Source organism: Mytilus californianus, unplaced genomic scaffold (genome assembly GCF_021869535.1).
Source record: "Mytilus californianus isolate M0D057914Y unplaced genomic scaffold, xbMytCali1.0.p SCAF_3, whole genome shotgun sequence".
NCBI classification, from domain to species: Eukaryota; Metazoa; Mollusca; class Bivalvia; order Mytilida; family Mytilidae; genus Mytilus; species Mytilus californianus.
This window is the reverse complement of record NW_026262679.1, coordinates 6,620,814-6,644,949: the sequence shown is the minus strand read 5'-3', so window position 1 is coordinate 6,644,949 and position 24,136 is coordinate 6,620,814. Positions and strand designations below refer to the sequence as shown.

Here is a 24,136-nt window from a genome sequence, read left to right as displayed (position 1 = left end):
CAGTCTACAAATTATATCAGCAAAATTTGACATGTTAGTAGGTCTTGTCTTGCTTATCATTTTTGATTATTTAAGTTTCTATCTAACTTTTATAATTTTATCATATCAGGCAAAACGCCAAAAAAATGGTAAAAATTGTAATTAAAGGGCAATAACTCCAACAAGGAGTCGTCAGACAAGTTCCGCTATTTGTCTTAATTGTAGATCTTGTCTTGTTGATCATTTTTGCAATGTAAAGTTTCTCTCTATCTTTTATAGTTTTCAAGATAATAGGCAAAAATCGAAAAAAAGTGGTAAAATTTGTCATTTAAGGGCAATAACTCCTACAGGAAATCGTCTGACAGTTTTGACGTATACAGATAATTTGTAGAGCTCAACATTCGGAACAATCTAACCCCTTTCAGATTTCCTCTCTCTTTATAACAGTTATCAGAATGATAGACAAAACTTGCATTTTACCCCATATGTTCTATTATTTGCCATGCCGGCCATCTTTGTTGGCAAGCAGAGTCATCGGACATATTTTTTAAAACTAAATACCCTAATGATGATTGTGGCCAAGTTTGATTCTATTTGGCCCAGTAGTTTCAGAGAAGAAGATTTTTGGAAATGAATACAAAAATTTACGAAAAATTGTTAAAATTTGACTCTAAAGGGCAAAAACTCCTTGAGGGGTCAATTGACAGTTTTGGTCATGTTGACTTATTTGTATATCAAACTTTGCTTAAAATTATTGCTGTTTACAAATTATTTCTATCTATAATATTATTCAAGATAATTTCCCAAAACTGCAAAATTTCCTTAAAATAACTAATTTAGAGACAGCAACCCAACAACGGGTTGTCTGATTCGTCTGACAATATCAGGGCATATAGAACTTCACTTGATGAACATTTTTACCAGTTGTCAAATTTACTCTAAATGCTTTAGTTTCAGAGATATAAGCCATAAACTGCATTTTACCCCTATGTTCTATTTTTAGCCATGTCGGCCATTTTGGTCGGCGGGCGGGATCATCGGACACATTTTTAAAAGTAATTACCTTAATGATGATTGTGGCCAAGTTTGATTCAATTTGGCCCAGTAGTTTCAGAGGAGAAGATTTTTATAAAAGATTACAAAAAAATATGAAAAATTGTAAAAAAATTGACAATAAAGGGCAATATCTCCTTAAGGGGTAAATGACCATTTTGATCATGTTGACTTATTTGTAGATCTTACTTTGCTGTATATTATTGCTGTTTACTGTTTATATCTATAATAATATTGAAGTTAATAACCAAAAACTGCAAAAGTTTGGCTTGGTTGGCGGGCTCGGTCGTCGGACACATTTTTTAAACTAGATACCCCAAAAATTATTGTGGTCAAGTTTTGTTTCTTTGGTTAAGTAGTTTCAGAAGAGAAGATTTTTGTAAAAGTTAACGGACGACGACGGACGACAGACGCCAAGTGATGAGAAAAAATCACTTGGCCCTGTGGGCCAGGTGAGCTGAAAAGGCGCTTATTCTACGACTGTAATGGACTGGCATAACTGCAGGCTAATTTTTTTTGGGGGGGCAAAAACAATACCTTAATCTCCACACAATAATATAATTATCCTACAAAATTAATATTCTGAAATAGAATAACTCCTTTTGCACAATACAGGGCGTGCTTGGTAATTTGTTTACTTAGCAATACATTCCGACGAAAAAGAAGAAATAAACGATGAGTTGGAAGATTTACGAGAAGGTCATTGCCTGATTGGTGATATCAATGTCTATTTGAAATATCTATGTTATATTCAACACAACACACTCCTTCCTTACTTACTAATTTTTTATTGCGGATAATTGATGCTTTAGCTTAGATTGATGAGGGTAATGATATTTAACTTCCTGACGACAAAATGTGAAAAGTCTTCGTAGAATGTATAGTTACATTAGGCAACTAACTTTTTACCCCATGAGTTTTAATAAAAAATAATATGATTGACAATCAAAATTCCAATGACATTTGTGCTTCATACTCGGAAGTACGAAAATATCTCACTAGCTTGAAACAATTGAAGAATGAGGTCAAATGATACAGGAGGAATCTTATAATATTGACATCAATGTTGAGACAATTGACAATTGATGGTAACATACCTTTCACTCTATACAAATTACTGTCTTTTGGTATTAAAAAGAAACATCAAACGCGATCATAAGATACTCTAAGGTTAAACTTGAACTAAAAAGATCGTTGACGGTTGATGATTCTAGTACCATTCTTACGGCATGCTTGCCAATCGACAAGCTAAAAAATGATCTTAACGTTATTTTCCTATGCTTACGGGGTGATTCAGTTTTGTTTAAATAAAAACAAATTGATTCATGTATCTTACGTGTCGTGGATATTTCTCTGACTTGATTCAAGACAAAACTTAGATCAAATTCCCATGTTGCAGAACACACCAAAAAACTGTTCCAATTCAGACCGGTTTCACAGAAGGCTATCATAATGAAAATTTGAATATACTCCAGCTTATGATCCGATCACGTACACTAAACCTAGCAACATGAAAACAGTTTATTGTATATATTACTATACATATGAAACAATGTTTAATCTTGGTGTTCCAGAATTAACACTGCCTTTTAGCTCTCATGGTTTCTTTAATTAAAGCATTTCTTAAATTGATTCAAAGACAGTAACTGTATAAAAAGAAATGGACCAAATGTAAGAAAGGCGTTCCTTGCCAGTCATAGTTCATGTTTCATGTTTTGTCTCATCTAAAAGCACTGTCGGCATTGTACATTTCTTAACTGTTTTTAAAGACCATACATTTGTTTGAAGAATTGAGAACACATACCGGTTTTCTGCGAGGGACCTTTGACAACAGAATTCCTTTAAGACCTTATTTCAACATGCAATGGTAAAGAGCTTGAAATGAAAGTAATGTCTTCAACACAGAATTTGGCTTATACAAGTATTTGATCGTGTGGATGGTCTGCGGGATGTAAGAATCAAGCAAATTCTGAAGAAGACGACGATGATAACGATATCTGGTCAAAATAGGTTAAGGCAAAACTAATGAGGAAATTATTTCGTACAAATATATAACAGGGACCTAATGGAGGTTGGATACAACTTTGACTATGCGGAATGTTTAAATCCAGGGATTAACAATGAGAAAAAAAGCATGTTAATCTGAAATGTTGTACACTTTGCATGTTGAAGGAGCCTTGCAGCAACTTTCTCTGAGGAGTCCATAGGTGCTGATATCAAATTCCTACCCATACCATCTCTATAGTCATAACAGAAAAAAATGGCTAACCTATCAGTACTTCGTTTAAACCATTTTATTTAGTTACCTAGTGAAATATGTGTCGCTGACAGTCGGTATATAATTAAACAGAAACACATTTGCGTTCGATTTTTTGTTAATGAGAATTTAGAAATGTATCATAAAATGTATATGTAATGTAAACAATATCAATTGAAAGCCGTTTTTTTTTTTTTTTTTGCTTTTCTTGTTGCCCACATGAATTTCGATCCATAAAAAAAAATATTTGTGAATACAGTATTTTTAAATTGGCTCGCGTTAAGCAACCAAAAATCATCCAATTAATGAAATAGGCTACTAGTACATTTCGTATCAGAATGCAAGTTCTTGATATTGCTAATCTTCTTAGTCGCATTATTCACATACATTAAAACACGCAAAAGTGTATGCGTTTACAATAAGTTATGCTTATATAGCAACATTTTATGCGTTATCTATATAAGTTGCTAATATTTTATTTTGTTCTTGAATGTTTTGTACCGGCATTAAAATGCTGTTAGTTTAGTACCTCAGAATGTATACAGTCACACACATTTTTATCTATAATAATAAAAAGCAGTGAACATTTGTTTTTTTTTTTGTAAAAAATGTATTGTTCTTATAATACAATAGGATGCATTATTTCTAGTATAATAAGAGCAATTTAAGTTCGCAATTGATAAATATCTTTTCGGCATCCATTAAAGGTAAGAATAGTTTCTTTAGATCTTGAATAATATGTACCAACATTCAAATTCAGTTTTTTTTGTACAAAGGGATAAAAGAGGGACGAAAGATACCAGAGGGACAGTCAAACTCATAGATCGAAAACAAACTGACAACGCTATGGCAAAAAATAAAAAGACAAACAGACAAATAATAGTACAGATGACACAACATAGAAAACTAAAGACTACGCAACACGAACTATGATTCGAATTATGTTTAAAATTGCAAATTTAGTTGGTGGCATCTATATAGCATATCAGTATTTTGTCAGGTTCTTGAATATTATGTACCATAATTAACATTCAGTTTAGTGTGTATCATAGAATACATTGTTGTGCATACATTTTCACCTATAGAAGACTTTGATTACTTAAATTGTTGTCATCAATAATGGAATTGCTAATATTTCTTTTTTTTAAAATCATGTACCTGCATAAAAAGTATCTCCTTTTGGTACCTCGGAGAAGATTGTTTTACACAAATTGCTAGCTATATCAGTCTCAGAATGATTTGTTTGACATTAGATTGAAGCAATTTAATTTTTAAATAAGGAGTTGTGTGGTCGGCATCTATTAAGAGAGAGGCGAAAGATACCAATGGGACATTTAAACGCATGTCGATATTAAACTTAAAAAGACATGTCAAAAAACGAAAGGACCAAAAGACGAACATTAGTATACAAAACAAAAAATAGAAAAAAACGAATCCCATTAAAAAACAAAATACGTGTGCTTATGTTTTCTCTTTTTTTTCATATAACATACCGTCATTATTTTAGTGCTCTTTTGGAAACCTCAGACTAGATTATTTGACACAAATTGTATAGTCACACACATTTTTGTCTACAATAATACAAAAAAACAAACATTTCTACTTTTTCTTCAAAAATGTTCTGTTCTTATAATACAATACAAAAGTTTCATACTCAATATAATAAGAGCAATTTAAGTTTGCAATTGATAAATATATTTTCGTTATCCATTTAAGGTACGAATAGAAAACGCCGATATTAGAATAAACTAACTGAATATGTGCACACAGAATTAATGTGAGCTTTAGTTATATAATGGGTTGTCGGTAGCCATTTGTAACACTGATAAAGAGGTCATGTCTTCCTTTTACCTCGCCGCACAGAACATGAATTATCTATACTGTTTTATTTGCATACAAACAAGAACTGTTGTGAGATAAACAATAAGTTTGAATATATATACCTATATCCGTATTTCTGAATCTTAGTACTGAGTTGGGCCGGATTGTCACCACACGTGTAAAGAATTCTGTCATCTTCAGCAAGAACGTCAACATCATGTATTACTATACAGTCATATTTCATGTCTTTTATTGCCTCGATAAAGCCAGTATTTATAAGCATCCCTTTGTTAAACAGATTCCCAGGAGTCTGCAAAATAAGGAAAAGTGAAATTACTCAAATATATGTATATCCTAAGTGTTCAAATCGTGATATAACCCAACGGGTAGAGGATTAAAATTGCATACCTGTGTGGCGCATTATAACATTATACTTGTATCTAACGCTAACATTAGTTCCATGTGTAATACAACATACTTTTGATATTCCCCTTTTTAAAAGACATTTCTGAGATTAATGTGACATTGCAACTGTTCTCAGGACACTTACTGGCAAGGTAATTTTGCCATTTGATAAGGGACGTTCCGATTTGAATTTTCCATGTTTTTTTGTTTTTTGTTTTTTGTTATTTTACTTATATTATATACTTCATGTTTCGATAACTGTTTATGACACTGGTAAATTAACAACATGCTATAGTTGAAGTAATTTTTAATCAATATTTTGTATATGCAGCTGTATTATTCTAAATGCCCTTTATTTCCATTTTTAGTGAAACCGTATTCTTTACCACAGAAAATCAGTTTCTAGAACATAATTTTTGTTATTTCCAATAGTTCGTTTATATGTCAAATAAATGTTGCTAATAATAAGTAGATGATAAACTCAGCATAAATATCAGATAAAAGAGAGGCGAAATATACCAAACGGACATTCAAACTCCTTAGTCGTAAATAAACTGACAACGCCGTGATAAACAATAGATTTACAATATTTATAAATCAGAAATTCTCCAAACACGATCAATGATGAGAAATGTATTATTGTTTATTTTAAATAGTTGGTGAATAAAGTTTACGGCATATCTAACATGACAATGCTTCAAGACGTGTAATTAAAGAGACGAAAAACACTATTTTTTTAAACAATTTACGTTTAGATAACTGTCTAGTCAATACATGAAGGAGAATTGAACACCAATCAACTAATATTGCCTGCTTCAATTTATATCTTTTAAAGAAAACAAATCGATACTTACCTGCTCAACAACGTATATCGTAAATTCCAATTGCTGTCGATAAATACGTGGTATAAAGTTATTAAGGAAAATCCGTAGTTGTGGTTCTCTGTCACGGAATGGAACAATAACTGCAATTTTTTGATACGGTGAACAGTTTTGGGGTTTAAAATGGCCCTTCTTCATAAATCCAAACACTGTACTTAGCGTTTTCAGGTCAAATAGTGTCCTGTTGAGCGGTTCACGTCCAACTAAAACCATTACAAAGGATGGATAAGCTGAATTATAATTTATTAATGGCTATAACTTAAAAACTACCATTTGGAGGGCCAAGGGTTAGGTCTCACAGAGAACACAAGTTTTTACAGATATCCTAATATTCAAGGAGGATTCTACCAACAAAGCCAATATTAAAAGACAAGACAGCATTTAAGGTGAGAAGACTGAATTTTCCTAAATAGGAAAACAAATAACCTATGAATATTGGATAAAGTAGAAAACTGATATTAACTATTTGTCATCCAACTTGTTTCATGCGGTTCCCGTCCAACTAAAATCAACATAAATGCCTGAACAAGCTGAAAGGTACTTTATTGATGGCTATAATTTAAAACTATAATTTTAAAGTCCGAGTGTTTGCTCTTACAACCGAACAAAAATCGAACACATATAAAGTTGAGTGTGAAAATATCTTTGCAAGTCTGGTTTCAGTTTCTATCCTTAAAATATCAATGTATCTCTACTAACAAGTATGTTATATTAGAGCTTAGAGGTAGGTGTAATCGTGGTGTCCGGATTGCCCAAAGAAAGACCTCACTACGGTCGTTCTTTGATTTGATCCATCCTGACACCCCTCGTTGTGTTAAACAACAAGAAACACCCTAAAATATGCATTAACTATAACATGATTGGAAAACCAATATCATCCTTTCTGTCGTAAAGTTTCATACTCAACGGACCATCTTTGTCAATTTCTAAATGTGAGTAAATGCATTTTGGCAGACCTATCTGTATCTGTGGTAGTGTTGATAATGCGATCAAGACAGTATCAACATGCGAAGTTTAACGCATAGCCAATTACATTGCATGACTCTTGATTTGTATTTTATATACAATTATGATAAACAAAAATGAATAAAAGTTTCAATGCTTTTTAAATATTTTGTCACTTATTTGTTATGTCTTTGTTCCGATTGGTCTAGTTTTGTTCTTTTCTTATTAGTACAAATTATTTTGCTGAGAAAAAAATTGCCTTGACTTCAAAACCATTTGTTATTTGTGTATAAGAAATTTGAGTTAATAAAATTCTGCTATCCAGTTACACTTTCGATGAAGCGTTTTAAAAAAATACTGATTATGAATTATGTCCTTGATTATATATGTTGGCAGTTATACAAATTATAAACTGTTCTATTAAGTTGGGGGGAAAAAGACTTTTATCTTGAAATGTTATCTCTTGTACTTTTAAATAAGGCGCCTTCTTTATGTTAGAATCAAAATGTACTTTATACCATTGTATTAAGCAGAAAGTTGATGAACCAGGGTTATGTCAAAGAACGTCTCGTCCTTTTTCTAAAACAAAGATCATCGGAAGATACCAAGACCTTCTTGGTAAATATTATGTATCAAATTCACAAAGAATACATGATGGTCTTGAAGTATAGCTTCTAGGTACTGACGTTGTTTGTCATCTTAATTACGTGTTATGGTGTTTTTTATTTGTCTATGTATATTTCAAACCTTTACTGTTAAATCCATTTTTGGTATATATCTTTTTGGCGTGGCTAGGTACTTATACATCGTGTCATTGTGTTATTGTACTATGGCCATTTTTGTATTCATGTCTTTCATTTTTGCTAATGTACTTTGTCTATAGAGTATATAGATATAAGAAGATGTGGTATGAGTGCAAATGAGACAACTCTCCATTCAGGTTACAATTTGCAAAAGTAAACCATTATAGGTCAAATTACAGCCTTCAACATATGTGTCTATATGCCATTTTGTTTTTCTTTGTTGAAATAGTTATTTGTTTTAATAGTGATTAAGATTATAACACAATGTTGACTGCTGTAACCCAATTTTAGACATGTAACCTATTATGTCTGTTTGTTTTGCTCACACATTGTTGTCAATATAATGGAATTCTATATGACTTTCATACAAGTAAGAGGATTAGCAAGCTATAAACCCAGGTTTAATCCACCATTGTCTACATAAGGAAACTCCTGTACCAAGTCAGGAATATGACAGATGTTTTCCAATCGTTTGATGTGTTTTGAACTTTTGATTTTGCCATTTGATAAGGGACTTTTAGTTTTGAATTTTCATTGGAGGTATTTTTGTTATTTTACTTTTTAATAAATGTAGTATAAAGTACACATATATCCGAATCCAATAATCGCAAAGGTTTCATAGATTTCCTTCTTTCTGCTTTTAGTCTCTCTCTAAGTTTTGATTTGATGGAACATTCTGGATGCAAGCGGATATCAATTTAGCTTACAATCAATGGTTTTGTAATATGTTTTACAATTACAGTGGTGGAATATTGCAAATGTTGTCCCGAGTAGCTAAGATAATTACACTTTGGATAAAATGCATCGTCAAATGAAGTGTAGTTGTGCCCTAGAGTTTTCATGTTTGTCATATGTATATTTTTGCCGGAAAATTGCAAAGTTAAAATCTTTGATAAATCTGCAAAATATATCAACAATTAATCCACAAAAGGATGTGCAGATGTTTCATGTATATGTATAATCAATTCGTTTAACAAGTGTAGAGCTATATATCACGTGGAGCAGGATCTGCTTACACTTCCAGATCACATGAGATCACCCCCGGTTTTTGGTTGTGTTTGTGTTGCTCCGCTGTCACTGGTTTTGTATGTTGTGTTTTCTGTACTGTTGTTGTTCTTTTGGTCTTCTTCGTTTTTTTGCCATGTCATTGCCAGTTTATTTTGACTGTTACAATGTCCCTTTTGTATCTTTCGCCTCCCTTTTCGATCTTCTGCATACTAAAGACATGTATATAGAAAATGTATGTCATATCAACTTCGTTTGCATACTATTGAAATAGCAATGATTGTTTCGGGGGAATATATGGGCGGGTACATACTTTATTTCTAAACTTGGAGATAGCTGTCCATTGTTTTGTGTAACGTGCCTTAAGCTTTTTTTATTTACAATCAGTTTTGTTCATTAGGATTTACTAAAATTATATAATTACAGTTTGATTATTTTAATGGTATTGTTTTAGTTCAGTTTCTCTATTTTATAAACAGCGTCTAGAAATCTTATTCATATAAAAATTGAAAAGATTAACATGTTCTTGTCTTCTAATCAATATTTTAAGAAATCAGAATTCAGAATAACGCAATTCATGTTAAGCATTTCTTTCACAATTTAGATAACTGATTTCTTCTAATTGACAATAGAGTTTATGAAAATAAAGAAATGCATATACAATTTTAAAACAATACCATTTACCATAAGATAAACAAAAACGCTAAACAATAGCATATTACACAATAAACGAAGCGTTGAACGATACCATATACGATACAATAAGTTAAATGCTAAACGAACGCATAAGTTACAAACGCTGACCGGACGTTGAGCAAACGAAGACTTGACGCTATACGAAAAACGCCCTTGCGAATCACGAATGAAGCAAGTGTTAGCATTAACGTTATCAAAACTGTAATGATTTAAATTTCAAGAGTATATCGAGCATACGCATAGTATTAACATGCATTTAATTTATGAACATCAATAACAGGGTTGACCTATTTACGCAAAAAGGTGTTCGAACAGATTTATGAGGAAGAAAAAATGAAATCGACATTATTTGATTTATATGGCGACACTAACAATATAAGTTAGACATTGAGTTTTAATGTCCCTATGGTATCTTTCGCCTCTCTTTAATGAATGTGTTGACCGACACCGTGTTTCTATGTGTCAATTTACTAGCATGTTGTTTTCGGACTGTATCATGATATGCCATAATAATCGACTGATTGGACTGTGGATTCGTTTAGCGATTTCTTCAGTTTGTGTGCGTTACCTTGGTTTGTACTTTCTTAATCGATCTATGAGATTTGAACATTGATAAACCACTGTTGCCTTAAATTATACAGATAATGCAGTCGACAAAATTTACACTTGTCCTCGCTATAAAAATAAAATGAACAATAACTCCTACTTACTTAAATCGTGTGGCGGCCATGGGCAATTTTTCTTCGAAGTGATGTCTTTTTGTTCCAATGTAGATGACATGAATGACATTTGCCTAGCTCCTGTATGGTATTCAAAGCCCTGCTTAACTGCAATTTTTTTTTCGAATTTTCCGTTTGACATTGTAATATTAAAAAATAATAACACAACGTTGAACGCACTAATAATAGTGAATGTAATAAACAGTTCTGAAGGTTGTATAACACGCATCGGACAAGTAGGTGTACTCTAGAAGAAATAAAAAAAAACTTTCTTCATTTATGATCACATTAATACAAATCATCAAATAACCGAAGATATATAACATATAAAGAAAAGATAATTTTTCGGCAAACAAATGAAAAAATATAGAAAAAAAGCATACAAATGAAGAATACAGTAATGAAGATCCCTACCCAGGTATTCATGCATGTTTCAAACACATTATAATCCAAACCAAATGCATCATGTGTAAGTTAGTGACATACATGATGTTTTTTGCGTGTTACCTACCCATGATACTCAGCGAAAAGTAAAATCACAAAAATACTGAACGCCGAGGAAAATTCAAAAAGGAAAGTCCCCAATCAAATGGCAAAATCAAAAGTTCGAACACATCAAACGAATAGATAACAACTGTCGAAGTTTCTCTCACATATGAATATCAGTATTTGTAATACAAGCAGAACAGTATAATATATTATGCAAATTATCATCTGATATACAGATGTATTGTACAAATGCACTAATTTCGTCCTATTGTCCCTAAATGTGTAAATTCATGTTATCACGGTCCTCTCAGAGTTCTAAAATTTTCTACTTTTGAGAATATTTTTCATATCATCTTTTCCAATCTAAACATGTCTGCTTGATCTGCCTCATTTTTCTTAATTATTCAAAGAAGAAACTTGTTAATGATTGTTCATATTAGGTTGACCCTAAAGCTATTCAGCAATAACAATAGTGACTCATGCTTGGCTTTTTTAAGATTAATTGTTTATAGAGAAGATACACATATAATAGAGCTTCAGACCCACAAAATAAATTGAGCGCTTTTTAAATTCTGTAAATGTTTTTTTTTTTCAAAATCTATGTTTAATGCAAAATACAAATCTATAGGAAATTAAATCATAACGAAACTAGCAGTAGACTGTCGGTTCATAAATACGAGATTAAAATGACCAAAAACGGACCTATATAGGATACACTTTACGTGAGGGATGTGTTACAGTCCTTGGATCCTGTAAAATTTACATTAACACCATACACCATTACACCATTCACCATACACAATTAAACCATACACCGTGTGCCATTACACCATACACGTTACACCTTTGCACCATACACCTTACACATTACACCATAATGCAATTTAATTTCAAAGAAAGCGTGCGACTACAAAATTATTTATTTATTTTAAAAAACAAATTTTGATCACAATATTGTAAATTAATGTATAAAATTAAAAATCAGTTCTTATCAATATTTTGCATAGTTTTAAATGTCGTACATCATTCATTCACACCATTCTCGATCGCACGTTACACCATTACACCATTCCCCTGACACCATAGCACCATACACCTTCTACCATTGCACCATATGGCATACACCATTAAATGTACACGTTTATTTAGGAAGTTTACACCATTCAGGGGCTGTACCATATTTTCTTTAACTTATTGTGTAGTTATCAACAGACGCTTAAACAAAACTGAACGTAAACTCGTGTTTGTACCGCAATACATACTACTGTGATGATAATACCCTTTGGGAATACCAGTCCAATTGCAGTCCTGCCTTATAAAAACTACATTCGTATTAGTTTACGAACACTCGGAGCTGATTTTCCTTCATAAGGATCTCTAAAACTCAAAACTGAAATCCTAGTTTCCGTAAATAATTGATTACATTATGCGTTATATGGTCAAACTGAAACATAGCAAACTAGTTAAAATTTAACAGAGTATGATTGCCAATCATATGATTATCCACTAGAGATCAAATGACATGGATGTAACTAATTAAATGGTCAATAAATGGCCTTCAACGATGAATACAAACAATGCCGTATGATCAACTATTCATTTACACCGACATGACAATTATACAAACCATAAAACATATCACATCTTAAAAACAACAGATGATTGTATGTTACATTCAGGCAACCTTTACTGTGTCAATTTTCGAATTTCATCCATTGATTAAGAAGATGCAAATAAAGATACCAAAGAAATGAGGGAATAATACAATAAGAGAAAAAACAGTAATGTATGGCACTTTACTATGAACGGAGTTATATTTCGTATGGTTGTGGTAAACATGTTTAAAAGCATTAAACCATCGTCCTAGTCAATAATGCAACATCTCAACAAAAGAAAACGTTTTAAAAATAATAACAGTAACGGTACCAACAAATGTTTCGTTAGTGAAGCTCCAAGCATACTTATGAGAAAAACACAAAACACACGGCGAGGATACATTTTAGTGAGGATTTGGCTGGAGATGTCAGAACTTAATTGTTACGTAATTTGTAAACGTTTCAACGGAGAAAAAGTAATTTATATATTATAAAAGCACATAAAAGATTAGTGGCATTTATCAAACAATTTCATGTTCATACACCTATAACTAAATCACGTATAATTTGTAGCACATCATATGTACTCTATTTTTCATTCCGGTAGTAGCATAATTTTCTATATTTCAAGGTGTCAGCGTCAGCATGTATTCATCGGTCTTCAGCATTATAAGGTGATGCATGCAAACAAAGACAACTTTAAAAAAAAACATCATTGTTCAAATGTTAAAATGCTCTTTGAAATACTATGGCTGCATTTCAATAAACAGCGCTTTTTGACCCGAAAATAACGTGAGCATTATAAATATGATTTAAAACAGGCATCAGTTCAAAATAATGCTTCTCTAAGTGATATTGGAGTTTTTAAAATCATCAATTTACAACTAGGGCTCAATGCTATGTTAACAGCAAGTAATAATGACAACTCCAACAGTTGCCCGGATGACAGTTGTTTTTTTTTTTTTTTTTTTTTTTTGTATTTTGTTTTTTGTTTCACTACAATCATAAGTAATATTGATACTGTTTCTACATTCTAAGTATTTGTATGCTATAATGTTTTTTTTTAATTCCAAAAGTGCGAACAACTAATCATTCCATTTATCCAAATGGTATGCATACAAATTTAGATAATCGTTAACAAATGTGATAAGATATAATGTCAGTTACAGGGCTGTTATACTCAATTTGAAGTGTTGAATATTAAAATTGTCTATCGTGAAAAACAATTCTGTGATTTTCATCTTTTGAGGGATAGATTAGAATTCTTAATTTCGGAACAACACACAGGCAAACCTAAAAATGTATTTTTTTAGCATGCAAATTAAGTGATTTCAATACGGTTGTGATTTTAAATATAACTGAACGTATCCTTGGTTAAATTAAAGGAAGAAAACACTATCTCAAACATTGGTTCGAAGGTACACAGCTTTCGGTATGACTAAACTAAAAAAAAAGAAAAACAGACAACAAACAGATCACAAAACACAACCATCGGAATCTAAATATAAAGACTATCTAAAGCCGGGTGTAATGTCATATAATATTTACAATTAAGAACAAAAAAATCAATTGTTAATTTAGAGTAGAAAAAACATAATGAATAAATCTAGATTATTGGATACATTGAATGTTTGTAGAGAGTAAGTGTATAGTAATTTTTTCTTCGTTTAAACGCACAGTCATTATAAGGATGGTTTAGAGAAACCAAGAACCGGGGGAACAGGGGTAACTTATCATTTCTGCCAGAAAAAAAATCATTAATTTCAAACATTGTTCAAAAGAGCTCAAAGTAAATTACAAAATCCATGCTGACATATTAAACACACAACTTAAATATAAACAGGAAGGGAGGGGAGGGGTATGCGTAAAAGAAGTTAGAGCTTGTATCTGACATTAGTGAAGTAGCATTTTGAACATCGGTTTACTACTATTTGAATAATCTATAAGGTGATATCTACACGACGGGTGCCATATGTAAAGCAGGATCTGCTTAACCTTCCACCTGAGATCACTCCAAGTTTTTGGTGGGGTTCGCGATGCTCAGTCTTTACCTTTTTTATGTTGTTTTTTGTGTACTGTTGTTTGTCTGTTTGTCTTTTTCTTTTGTGGCCATTGCGTTGGCTTATGAGTTTGAATGTCCCTATGGTATCTTTCGACTCCCTTAGCTTAACATAATGTTTTTTTCTTAATTTGGGCATTTTATTAGTTAAATGCATGTTATAAACTGACTAATCTTTCCAGGCATTTAACACTATACCTGGAACAATAGAAAGACATTTTACAAAATGCCTGACTTAATTTTTTAGAACACGTAGAATGAAATGTTTATCAAATTTAGCCACTGTAATTATTTTGATATCCAGAGCTGTTTATTCTTTAATAATTACTGAATCCAACAACATGTATCATAAGAGTTTTGTCAAATTTAAAAAAACTATTCTACTGAAGTATGTGCAATACTCGTAGGAACTAACAATGCATTTCATGTAATGTTCCTATAACAGTATCTGTAACAAATGAGTTCTGATTTTTTTGCAAACCATCTTTTGGTGTAAAATCGACGTCAATCGTTCAATTACATTTCTGTATTGAAACGTTATAGTCGCTGTAGATCTAAACTTATATTTCTAAGAATGTCGCAACAATCTATTCACTAGAATGATGCAATGGTATGCCGTTGAAATAATCTAAATGATTAATATAAAAAGACAAATTGAAAGGGTTGGTCCTACTTTGTTTCATAGGCCAACGTAGATACAAGTATCTTGTCTTGTGGCGAGATAAATTGTACTTGGTACAAAATCACTCTTATTCAAACAAAAAAATCTCTGAAACTGCCATTATCAAGATGCTTGATTTCTTGATTGACAACATATTTGTTACGTTTGAAGGATGTGTTTTTCAACAAACAGTCAGCATTCTCATGGGAACTAACTGTGCTCCCTCCTCTTGTTACTGACTTGTTCCTTAATTCGTATGAGGCGTACTTCATACAGAACAATCTAAAGAAGAATGAAAAGAAGATTGCATTATCTTTTAACTACACGTTCCGCTGTATAGATGATGTCCTCTCACTAAATAATTCAAATTTTATTGACTATGTTGAACGCATTTATCCCATCGAATTTGAAATAAAGAATACAACAGATACAGTCAAGTCTGTCTCATATCTTGAAGAACATCTATACATTGACAATGAAGGTCGGTTAAGAACAACACTTTATGACAAAAGAGATGATTTCAGCTTACCAATTGCGAACTTTCCATTTCTATATAACAATAGTATAGCAGCACCTGCATACGGAGTATATGTCTCCTAGTTGATACGATATTCCAGAGCTTGCATTTTCATGTCATGATTTCCTTGATAGAAGGTCGCGGCCTACAAAGAAGCTATGGAACCAAGAGTGTAAAGTGGGAAAGATGAAAACATCCCATCGCAAATTTAACGGACTGTATCACGAGTTGGTTAACCGTTATGGAATATCTGTTTCACAGATCACGACGGATATATTCCAATTGTAGTAACCACAATCCCATCCTCTTTTCCTTTAATGTGACCTATACCTAATACCGGATTTTTACTTACATGAGCAACACGACGGGTGCAACATGTAGAGCAGGATCTGCTTACCCTTCCAGAGCACTTGCGATCACCCCAAATTTTGTTTAAAAGGGGTTTGTGTTGCACTTGGTTTAGTTTTGAAGTGTTGTTCTTTTTGATTTTTAATTTTTCAATGTTTGTGTTGTTTATATCGGTTTAGTCGCGTCTATCCTTGGTCAACAGCAATTTCAAATTTTCACAGTGGGTCAAGTTTCAGGGTTAGAACATTTACTTTGCCGGTGGTTTATTAATTTGGTGCATGATGTCTTAGGGTTAGATAAGAGTCTATTAACAATCCGCTATTTTACGATGCCTAATCACTAGATATAACTTATCAACGTGTTTTATAGGAGTAACACAACGGGTATCACTTGTGATGCAAGATCTGCTAACCCTTCCGGAGCACCTGAGATCACCCCCGGTTTTAAGTGGAGTTCATGTTGCTTAGTCTTTAGTTTTTTTTCTTGTGTTTTGTGTACTCTTTGTCTGTTCGTTGTTTGTCTTATTTTGCCATGGCATTTTCAGTTTGTTTTCGACTAATGAGTTTGAATAATCCCTGTGGTATATTTCGACTTTCTTTGAAAGTCATATAAAACTTCATATTAAAAAGTTGAAAATGTTTTATATACTTGAATGGCTACGTTTTACTATAAAACAAATGTACGTGAACTTTCTTGTATAAAAATATCCTTTATATTATCAAATTCTTCATAAATGTACTGCTATTAAATTACTATCTTCCAGTACACTAATTCACCGATATTTTCCCGTTTGCAGTGACCTTAAGGGCATACGATACAGTTACAGTGGAGGTAATGACGTCGCTAACGTGAAATTCTATTTTTCGCGACGGAAAACTGTGACATATCTTCAGAAGATGCATTTTTCGACTGATTTTTATCATTCAGAACTTGAATACGAGTACATTAACCCCTATTTTAAAAAATGACATTTCGCTTGATTATGTACGATTTTCTTTTGTGCCAACTTTTATGAACAAATCACCGACGAAATTATTTTTCATAAGATAGATATACAGCAAAAAATGCCGTTTTTTTTTTAGCAAATATCATGAAAATTTGAAAAAAATAAATAAATTGTTTCTAAAAATTCAAAACACACTTATATAGAAGTCATTCCAAATGTATTTACAAAAATCCGTTTGCGTTTATCTTTTAAGACAAAAAGTTTAGTATGACTTTCCAAAGGATTGAAATGTCCAAGAAACCAAAATGTCCAGTAAATGTCTTAAATTTCGACCCCATTTATCCCTAAAAGTAGCACACGAAGGTATATTATTATCACATATTTGAATTGACAAAGTGAAAAATAGCTTGTATCTAAAATTTCGTCAAAAATTCACCTTGGGATCAAAACTGTATCCTATGTCCTTAACTACGAGACCTCTCGTTATGACTTGGCGACCGCAAAGCGCGAGGAAAAACCGTGATGAAAGAATGTAAACAAAGTGCACTGGAAGGTTAAAAGTTATAACTGATTCTGAAAGAACAAATTTAATACAACAAATCATTTCACAACCAGTAAACTTCACCAACAAACTCGAAAGTTAATTAGTTTGCAATCAACAATCACTGAATGAAATAATATTTGTCGATAATACGTTGTAGATTCGCAATAGTATAAGAAAATAAATATACTTTTCTGGTGCAATGCACCTCTATTGAAAATATCCTGTATTACTAAATTATAGACTTTTGTGGAACAGCACTTTATTTTAGATTAACGTCACTTGAACCTTCAGGTCCAACTGCATCTCACCGAACGTTTTCTGGTGCAAATGTTCCTCCGATAAAGTCTAGCATATTAATCATGAGTTCTATAGCATTTATGAATGTATAAGGTATGTGTATCCGTTTGGGGCTCCTTTTGTGTATATTTAAACTTTATAATTATGTGTCGTTGATAATTATGTTTAAAATGCATTTATACAGCAATGTAAACTTTTACCTATTTTGTGTACCTTATAAGACCAATAAATAGTAACAATACGGACCTATTTTGAAGTATATATTTAACACATATACACATTGACATGTCGTCGTCCGATATGTATTCATTGCTCTGGCCGGGAGATACGTACTGTGGTGTCCCCGCAACATTGCTCTGACCGAGAGATACATACTATGGTGTCCCCGCAATATTTCATAAATTGTCTAAACTATCAGGCGTTTTACAAAATGCATAAAATTGGAAAATACCTGAAACATGTATAAGTCTTATTTAATGAAACTGCAAATATAATTAAATATTCATATGCTCACCTTCATTACTGCTTATGATTGTTTCACTTTTCCACAATCGCATATATTGGAATAGTATACTATTCAATCGTTATAAAATGTCGTGATTTACATATGGTAACCGATTTTATTGTATTGATTTAATGATCATGATACTGCGTGTTAATCTGTTTGTTTTATATATTTAATCCGAAATACTGAAACGACAAACACGTTGACCCAAGATTTATGCATGCATTTGTTGGACATTTTAAAAGTTGACTGATTAAAACAATCACGTTCTAGCACGAACATAGTTTTTTTATGCACAATTAAATAGAATAGATTTTTTATTCCTTCTTAGTGCACAGGAAACATTGACCTACGCATAAACGAAGAGCAAACGACAAGCAGTGTAAACAATTCAACCAGTTATGGACTGTTAACCATTTGGCAATCAAGGAGAACCACAATGTGCTTTATTAACGAAATCAACTGAACCATTATCACATCTCCTTATTTTATATAACTAATGGGCTTGTTTCAAGCTCGTCAGAAGTTTTCTTGAATACATGTTATGTTTTATAAATGGGGTTAACCAATCAAGTCACTGACATATTCATTCCAATGATGTTTTCATTTGGTCAACGGGCTATACATTGCAAAATCTTCCTACTTTTTGTTTACTTACAAAAATAGAATAAAACAAAGTTTCTAAGAACCTTGAAAATTATTTTGCGTCCAACTTACACCGGAAATAAATGGATAAGATTTATTTAAATTACAAAACTTTATTTCGACGTTACGAAATGAAATTGTGTGTATTTATCAAGAGATGCATAAGCATTCAAAATTTCTAGATGTCGCCTTGCCTTTTTTCAGATGGCTTCATCTTGCGATAGTTACAATTGTGTAGCAAGATATCATCACAAGCACATGTCTCAGAAATTGTTTACCTATATACCTCAATATAACACGTATATAGGTAAACAAAATCACTTGACGGAAAATTTAAGTTGCAAAAAAAGGAAAGGATGGTAATCGATAGTACTATTGTTATTTAATCAAGTCAAAACCATTGTAGTTTTATATTCATTGGCTGCATAGTCATCTGCAATCTGATCCTTTGTCATTTTTGTCATTGGGTTGCTGTCTTGTTAATGTATACTCCATATGTTTTCTTTTTAGTCATATGTATAATCTGTCGTTTATAAATATGTATCCATTTCCCCTGAATATGTTCTTAAATAAAGGGACGATCATTTGATTTTCTGTGGGGTATAGGAGGATTTGGAAAATGATAAACTTGGCTTGGTATATGAGCTGAAAATAAAGAATTTTACACAAGACGGACTGAAAATATTTTTTCTGCAACACAGAATGCAGGGAACTAATGAAGACAAATTAAATAAAAAAGGATTCGTAGTAACAGATAAAAATAAATGATCAGTCCTACTGACCATCCCCCTACCCAACGAAAGAATATTAAATAGCCGTACACTAACTGTAAGTGTTCCAAATTGAAAAAAAAACATGATTTAACAATTACATGCAAGGAAAACACAAGAATAATTAAAAAGATGATATGTGTACAACAGCTATGATAATAATAAATTAATTGAATGAATAAAGGAAGCATGAACGAAAACATTACAAAAATATCTACTTTTGATTAATTGGTTAATATAAAAAAATCATTAGTTTTTTTCTTCAAGTTGTTCTGCTGAATAATATATACTTAAGATCCCGCCAGAATGCCTACATCAAAGATAGGCTTGGCCCGAGTCCTAAAATTTATAGGGAGAATATTAAGAGGGGAGAGGCATTTTTGCCCCTCCTCCTTTTTCCCTTAAAATAAATCTGAATATGCTGTATACTATAAAGTAAATTTATTGTACAATTTTTAGCCAAGTGACTTTAATTCAGAAGTTTTTTTCTTGCATATCACTCGATGTTGATATTATTCTTTTGGTCTAAGGGCAAATTTGGGATGATAGTAGTGCTGGGTGTTTAGAAAATATAAGCTATGAACCAAACTTGAAAATTCAATATGTCAATATGGCGGCTTTTTATAAGAGGCCGCCACAACAAAATATCAAAATCAACAAATTTCCCTTATTTTAGTTCAAATTTGTCATGTTTGTAGTGCTGCGTGTTTCGAACAACATAAGCTATGGACAAAACTTGAAATTTCAAAATATCGGTTTTTTTCCAAGATGGCCGCCATAAGATATCAAAATCAACAAAATTCACTTATAAAAGGTTACAAAGTGTTTTGTTTTGACGTATCTTCAGTAAAACCTAGTGCCCTATAATACCTAGTGTATGTCACATTTATATACTAAAGCCAAACATCAAAAGATTTCTGACGATTTTCTACAACGAGGAATCCCGTATAGACACTGGCGTTATTCCAATATTTAAGCTAGACTTAACTAAAATGTATACTTTTCGACTCGAACAGTTTTCTGTGTGATCAACTGGAAGAGGACATAGTAATGATCTAAAAATTGCAGTGATCTCAGGCTTGCCAGGCCATTAACAAGGCTTCTTCTGTTTAGTTGCAATTTAACAATCAACCGCAACAATCTGTTTGTATGACATTGATACTTGAAAAGCTGCACATGCAGGTAGTTCAAAAAGACATGATGTTTGCAAAGGTCTTTTGAATAGTCATTAAAAACATTAGTTGATAATCGTTTGGCCAAATATTCAGATAAAGTCGAGTTATTTCATTTAGGCAAATACGACGCTATCCATTTCAAAGTTACTTCTGTTGTTTCCTCTATTCTTCTTTAACATTTAATTCAACTGAACTAAAACCATCTCATAATGTATATAGGCCTTCTACTGGATGCTAGGACTAGAAAAGAAGGTACTACATGACAAAATGCACAGTTTACGTCTGTCTTTTATGAATGGTCCAATTATGTATTTATCTACTTTACTAGAAGATTCCATTTACGAAACATTAAACATTGACCAGAATATGTGGTTCCTTCCGCGAAACCTGTGGTTTTTACAACAGCAGTCGTGAATAATATTGACAACAACAAGAGTTCAAATACGTCTAACGAATCGTCACACAGTACGATAATTTCCATATTTCAGCTTTTTCTTAGTCTAACTTTGCAAATTCGTCATAACCTTTTGCTTGAAATATATGTATTTCACTTTTAATCTCTGGTACTTTAAATAATATATTATGCGCCAGCACAACTGTTTTATTATATTGATATAACTTAGTATATATGTACTACATAATAAGATGTATCCTTAATACTAACTAAATATAACCACGCCTATCATACTTGCATTACTAATAAACTGTTTATGGACACACACTATGTCAATTGTCTAACCAGATATACATGTATGCCAACCTGGTATAATTAGTCAATTGTGTAGACTATATCCTCACATGGTATATAAGTTAACAAAATGATAACACAGATGTCTTGAAGCAGATGATAATGAAAACATTAAATATGTCTGGACAGCATTCCACGCATGTAGAGCCAAGACAAATGGTCATCCGCCTTTATATATTAGTCCGCATTCACCAATGGTCCAGGAAAAGATCAAACCTGTCACAACGATTCGAAATTCCATGAATACAATCCAGCAATGTGTTAATTCTTTCCGAGACATGTATCAATTATCACTTGTGATCAATCGATTTTTTGCTTTTGCAAAATCAGAACAGTGGAATAGGGCAAACATATTTCTAGCAGAACAAAGAATAGTTTTGTTTTAAATCTTCATATATAAATAGCATAGAAATGACATCGTTGAAAACCTTATATGATTAGTTAGAAAACAGTGGTTGAACATGTGTTCAATCAAGGAAACATTATACTTAATGAATAGCAGATGTACTTTAGAGGCTCTTATGCATCATGAACATGATATTTCCATGAGCTTACAGTAGGTGTACTTTCCATTCAAATGCAAAGATCCTGGCATAATTTTTATTGAGGAACAAGACTTTGGTGATAACTATGTAACATTCAAAGAATGGAGTAATAAGACGGACACTGACAGTCCACTTAACCACAACTGGTCTGTAACAATAAAGATTGAACTAGACATTTTGATGTGAGATCATTAAGTGAATGTTCCTTCTAGGTGAATAAAGATTCCATTAAACTGCTTGTTAATTTATTTTTTTGCATTTTTCCACCCAAATTATGGCTTCCTGAACCCGTGCGTGATACTATGCCATATAACTATACAGTTTAAGTGTCGGAAACGTAATTTGAAAATGGTAACTGTAGATCAAGCCTATGAGTAGAATTACACACTTGTAAAATAAGAAGGTGGGGGCAATCGTATTGACCATCAATATCGCACAACAGCTGCATGTAATAGTGTTTTGTTTAGAAATGAACATAGTAATTTACAAGTTCCCATCCACCTTTGAAATAATATAACGTGATCAGGTAATCCGCATGATGTTCTACACCAGGAACGGGTTAAAAGCAAAAACACAACATTCTCAAAGCATGTAAAAGCTTTAGGCGGGGGAATGTATCAGCCTTTTACCAAGATTGCTACTGTGAGTGAACGCGGATTGCGTATACCTTCTTGGACATTTATCACAAAGTCATCAGCCTCTTGTAATTAGGTAATAAAATGTTGTTGACAGATATAAAACGGATGTCACGGTAGATGAAAATGCACGAGGACAATGATGTTATGTACGGTCCTGTTGAAAATGTGGTGGGCAGTGGGGCAGACACTAAATGGGCTGTCCGTGAGAAACATTATTAAAACACAAAAATTAAAAAGTTGAGCAAACGAACCCCAAATAAAAACCGGGGATGATATATTGTGCTCAAGAAGGGTCAGAGGTTCCTGTTCAACACCTACCTAGATGCTCTTGTTTAAATAGATCGATTAATCATATCAAGTAATTAAGAAATATATCATATAAAAGTGGATTTATAAATATCTCTTTTCTAACACTTACAATTCACAAAATATCAAACTTGACTCAGTTTTGTTCATTTTCACTTTTTTGGCCGCCATATTGGATTTTTCAGAGTGGGTCCATAGCTTGAATTGACTACCACATATATATATATATACAATTGTGCAAAGTTTCATGCTTTTATCATCAAACCCAAAATTCTTTTAAAAATATGCATGAATCAGCTGGACTAAGCGCAGAGAACGTGCAAAAGATGAATAGTTCCAATTCGCAGTGTTTGCATAAGAGTTAAATTTTGGGCCACTGCATTCTCCATTGGAAGCTACAATAATCACTTAACCAAACGCATATTTATTATGCATGGTCATGTATGGCGGGAATAATAGCATTATAGCAGAAAAAAGCTATTCTTCCGGATGGCCGGACGAATAGGCATTTTTTGCTATTTTTTTTGCTAGCCGGAAGAATAGCCACTGCCTATTTTATATAGCAATCCAGCAATGTGTTAATTCTTTCCGAGACATGTATCAATTATCACTTGTGATCAATCGATTTTTTGCTTTTGCAAAATCAGAACAGTGGAATAGGGCAAACATATTTCTAGCAGAACAAAGAATAGTTTTGTTTTAAATCTTCATATATAAATAGCATAGAAATGGCATCGTTGAAAACCTTATATGATTAGTTAGAAAACAGTGGTTGAACATGTGT

The 24,136-nt window shown here is 32.4% G+C and overlaps 1 protein-coding gene across 1 annotated transcript; it reads right to left on the bottom strand.

The window, feature by feature from the left end:
- Positions 1-4,844: 4,844 nt before the first annotated feature.
- On the bottom strand, positions 4,845-6,609 carry LOC127733359 (beta-1,4-galactosyltransferase 6-like). The gene is made up of 3 exons (XM_052242728.1): positions 6,370-6,609; positions 5,233-5,420; positions 4,845-4,860 (listed from the first exon to the last, which is right to left on the bottom strand). Exons 1-3 carry the CDS (start codon positions 6,607-6,609, stop codon positions 4,845-4,847), a joined length of 444 nt encoding a protein of 147 aa, XP_052098688.1.
- Positions 6,610-24,136: the final 17,527 nt, after the last annotated feature.

Bases quoted from the DNA above. Each gene is read 5' to 3' on its own strand.
- LOC127733359 (XM_052242728.1), bottom strand. From the start codon at position 6,609: ATGGTTTTAGTTGGACGTGAACCGCTCAACAGGACACTATTTGACCTG. The intron at 5,421-6,369 runs GTAAGTATCGAT...CTTATTTTGCAG, and splicing joins CGATATACGTTGTTGAGCAG to ACTCCTGGGAATCTGTTTAA.